This window comes from Bactrocera latifrons, unplaced genomic scaffold, assembly GCF_001853355.1.
Source record: "Bactrocera latifrons isolate USDA-ARS-PBARC rearing strain unplaced genomic scaffold, ASM185335v1 scaffold_7, whole genome shotgun sequence".
NCBI lineage: Eukaryota > Metazoa > Arthropoda > Insecta > Diptera > Tephritidae > Bactrocera > Bactrocera latifrons.
In genome coordinates this window covers 1,911,436-1,915,761 of record NW_017537378.1, presented here as the reverse complement: position 1 = coordinate 1,915,761, position 4,326 = coordinate 1,911,436, and the positions used below count along the sequence as shown (strand labels likewise).

Here is a 4,326-nt window from a genome sequence, read left to right as displayed (position 1 = left end):
ATAAATGTAATATAATATGTAAATATATACTCGTCTATATCACTAATTGCATAAATAAATAGTTAGATATGCATTATAATTAATTGTATACTAATTTAAGAAATATACATGATAAATAGAATTCAAAATAAACAACAATTTTTCGGTTATACGCTTTTATATTTAATTTGGTATTTGGAAATTTCCAATATTTTGAATTTTTTTCAGCATTTCAGCACGAAAAATTCGCCATCTAAAATGCAAAATTACGTAACATCACTTTTCATAAGTGACACCACTCGTATTGAAAGAAAATTTGAGTTTCGGTTATAAAAGGGTTATACATTGGTTATATATATTTGTTATATTGGTTATATCTTAGAGCGGAAGTGGAAAATTTTATGCTACATTTTGTAATATGATGTAGTAAATCGTAAGCAAAGAAAACTTAATTTATTTTGATGATACTTTGTTTTGCATTTTTAGTGACGATTTCTAATAATTCACTAAACAAACTATAAAATTATTAAATATAAAACTAGCTTAAAAATATTTAACAACTACAGTTGAATTGCCTTACTAAACTAAAAATATTAAAATTAAAACTTAAATTTTGATTTTTGACTTTTCATTTTGAATTCCGTTCCTCAGAACTAATTATATGGCAAATATTATTACACACTTTTTAAATTATTAAGTACAAAAGCTTGAGCAACATCAACATAACCTAAAAACAAGCAAAGACCTAAGGCAAAAATAAATATACATATAAATAAATATGCATATAAATAAATATTTATAGATATGTGCTAAAGTACGTTAGTACAAAGAAGAATCCTGCATGTGCGCAAACTTAATCCAATATTTTACTTTTTTTGGTTTTCTTAAAGAATTACGCTACTCTATACATTAGTGTCAATATATTACCGTTATTATATATTTTTTAACTATTTTTCATAAAACTCACACACTAATCGCCGCGTGTGGCTAAACGAAAGCGTTTTATAAAACTGTTGCGCAGGCTATTTGATAGTCTTATTAGTTGTTGTTGCTGCTGTTCCGCAAAGTTGCTGCTGCACAACACCAATTGTTGTTGTTGTTTTTGTTAGTTCAGTTTCAATTACAATTTGTGCATTCGTTTCATTTGTTGTTGTAAAATATTGGTGGTTGTGATTTTTGCCGTTGCAGTGACAATGGTTTTGGTGGCGGTGTTGGCGGTGAGGAGTGCCGTTGTTGTGTTTGTTGTGAGTGTTGTGACGTTATTGACGGTTGCCATTTCAGTCGACTTTAAGAATATACAAGTAATTGCAGAAAATATTAGTAAAATTTGGTAAAATTTTCAATACGAAGAGAATATGCATTCGAGCTTTAAATATATAGAAACGAAAAAGGTTATTCACAATGCATAGCATGAGAGGCACTAAAACAAAGCTCGCTGCTTATTTTTTTACAAGAAATAATTAAATCGTCACCTAAATGTAAGCAACGTAACATCACAACATATTTCATAAGTTTACAGGCGAAGGAAAAACGATATAATAGAATAATAGATAATAGAAACTACTCATATCGAAACAAAATTTGAGTTTTGGTTATAATTATACATTGGTTATGCCTGACAGCGGAAACTGAAATTTTTCTACATACATATGTATGAAATATGATGTAGTGAATCGTAAGCAATAAAAAAATCAATTTCGTTTGTTTTGATGTTATGTTGTTTTCCATTTTATGTGACGAAATGTAAGGGTAGGATAACGAAAACTGTATACTATTGACAAATGAGGAATAAATCAAGCATAGTTACCGTTATACATATGTAAAATTATTTATTATTATTTTTTAACTAAGCTACGCGGTCTCTCGAATAAAAACCTGACCTACGCTACATTTTTAAAAGCATTTTTGAGAATACCTATTGCGCAAAATTAATATGAATTCTGCAAGTGATATGAGCTTACTAAGTTGTCTGGAAAAATTGCCACTTAAGTGGTTACATGGCTTCAAAAAACAAAAAAATATTATTGTTTTATTTAATACCTCTAGAATATTTTTCGAATTTCTCAAGATGGTCCGGAAAATAATAATGGAGATACGGCATGGCCTTGAAAAGTTGCTCGCTCGAGTTGAGCTAAAACTTTGAACGCGTTTTTCTCGAAATTGACTTTTCAATTACAAATATTTCAAAAATAAAATAAATTAATAAAAAATAAAATAAAAAAATACTAAGAATAATATACTTTTTTTTATTTTTAAACTAGAAATTTTCACAGAAATTTTCATTATTTTTATAAAAAAAAAAATCTGCCAAAATGCAATTTTCAGTTTTTTGCTTTTCCTTCGTTTAATACCCAGTTTGTGGTCTTAAATAAAACACATATTTTTCTTTTCAAGCCTCATTTTTTCATCGGGGTGCCCTTAATGACGTCCTAATGACCGCATTTTGAATATTTTCCTTTGAAAACTGCACAAAATCTTTGAACATTGAATAGAATTCTTCTTTTTTATATGAAAAAGAAATATTCAAAATACGTGACCACGTAACCCCTTCAATTAAACTAAGTTAATATTTTATCGATCACACTGAATATTTTTCGGGCTTTTCTGTTAATTGGAGAGTAACAAAAATTGACTCTCTCAGAAATGCGATAACTTCTCAAAGTATACCAATAAGTACGCGGTAAGCAAAAAGCCTATAAATCCACAGCCATCGTTACACTGTAAAAACATATTTTTTATATATTTTTGCAAAGACCGTTATTTTATGTATGCATAGGTATATTCCGGGTATAAATAGTGAAATGGTCAAAAAATAACATATCTTCTAATTATATAAATTTTTAATAAATACTAAAGATTTTCTTTTAACATAAGTTGTTTTTGCTATCCATGTCTATAAGGAACGAAAGCAAGGCATCATATTCGACGTCACAATGTGGAAGCAACAATGTCGAAATATTGCAGTTATTTGCTTACTCGAACATCCCTACAGTATACTCTTAATATTTTTGCTGTGTTTATTTTTTGTTTTTTCTTCCTGCCGCTCCCCTGATTTTTTTTTTTACTTTATTCATAGCACTTCGTGAACACACTTTATGAATTGAAATGAAAAAGCTTAAAAATATTACAAAAAGTACAAAATAAGATAAAGATATTTAGCGAAAATAAAACTAAGAAATTAATATTTTATAAATTGTTTTTTATTTTTTACATTTGTTTTTTGTTTCTCTAATTTTTAATTAACTGCAATAATATATTTAACTTGTACCCATAAGTACGAGTCTATATGGAATTATAAACTTAAAAAATACCAATAATTTTAAGTTTTTGGAAATTTCGATAAAAATATAAATAAAGACAATTCGTACACGTGAAAACAGAAAAAATATAAAGCAAGGCAAAAGACACAACAGCAAAGCAAAGTTTGAATAACAAAAAAAATTATTAAAAAAAACTTTATTTAAAATTTTTTTTTAATATTTTTCGAAAATTTAAGTGTAAATTTGGCGAAGAAACTCAGTGCTGACACTAGTGACCAAGAAAATAGTAACGAAAATGTTTTCGAAATCATTACTAAACGAAAAAATATACATATGTATTTACATTAGAGTGGTTCGACTTTTTTTTTATAAAAAGTATATATTTTTTCAATGTGAAAAGCACTTACTCTTCAATCGCTAAATTACCTTACTGTTTATCGTAATGCTTAGGAAAGCTGCTAGTTGTCAATCAGTCAGTGTTCATTTAGCTGCTTGAATTTAACTCAAAGGCTTGTAAAAAATTTGTTTCTGAGCATAAATTTTTTTTCTAAGCAAAAAAGTTTTTTTTATGACAAATTTATAGTTTTCATTTGAATTTTTCAACTCTTTCGTAAATTTCAATATTGCTTTTGTTTCTTGAGTAAGAAAATTTCGCTTAAGTATACGCAAAGTATGTATGTGTGTATTTGCTGCACTTTAGTTTACCGTTATAGTAGGCATTTTTACTTTTTTTTTTAGTTTTTGTTAGCTTTTTTTTGTTTTTCTTTGTTTTGACTTTGCCACATATTAGTTTAATCTTTGTTAATACACATTTCGAAACTTAATTTAAGCGAAAATAAAATAAAATAATTTACATGTTATATATAACTAAAGCTTAACAACTTACACTAACTACGCCCCTGCAACTTGGTATGCATATCTGTGTATATGTATGTAATACTTATTTGTATATTTGCTTTTAAATAAGAATGTAATATTAGTATGGAATTAACAGCATGTACACTGTGCGAAGACTTCACTTATCTTTAACTTTTTTATTTTATTTTTATTTAAGAAAAACATTTTTTGTTTAATATTTTTTAATTAA

At 26.9% G+C, this 4,326-nt stretch overlaps 1 protein-coding gene across 5 annotated transcripts in view; it reads right to left on the bottom strand.

The window, feature by feature from the left end:
- Positions 1-564: 564 nt before the first annotated feature.
- Positions 565-4,326, bottom strand: part of LOC108975876 (rho-associated protein kinase 2) — a 24,767-nt gene continuing 21,005 nt past the window's right edge. For all 5 annotated transcript variants that reach the window (XM_018944670.1, XM_018944672.1, XM_018944671.1 and 2 more), the window contains one exon: positions 565-1,264. In XM_018944670.1, coding sequence (XP_018800215.1) covers positions 1,120-1,264 — 145 coding nt within the window. In that variant the 3' untranslated portion in view covers positions 565-1,119. The remainder of the gene's footprint in view (positions 1,265-4,326) is intronic.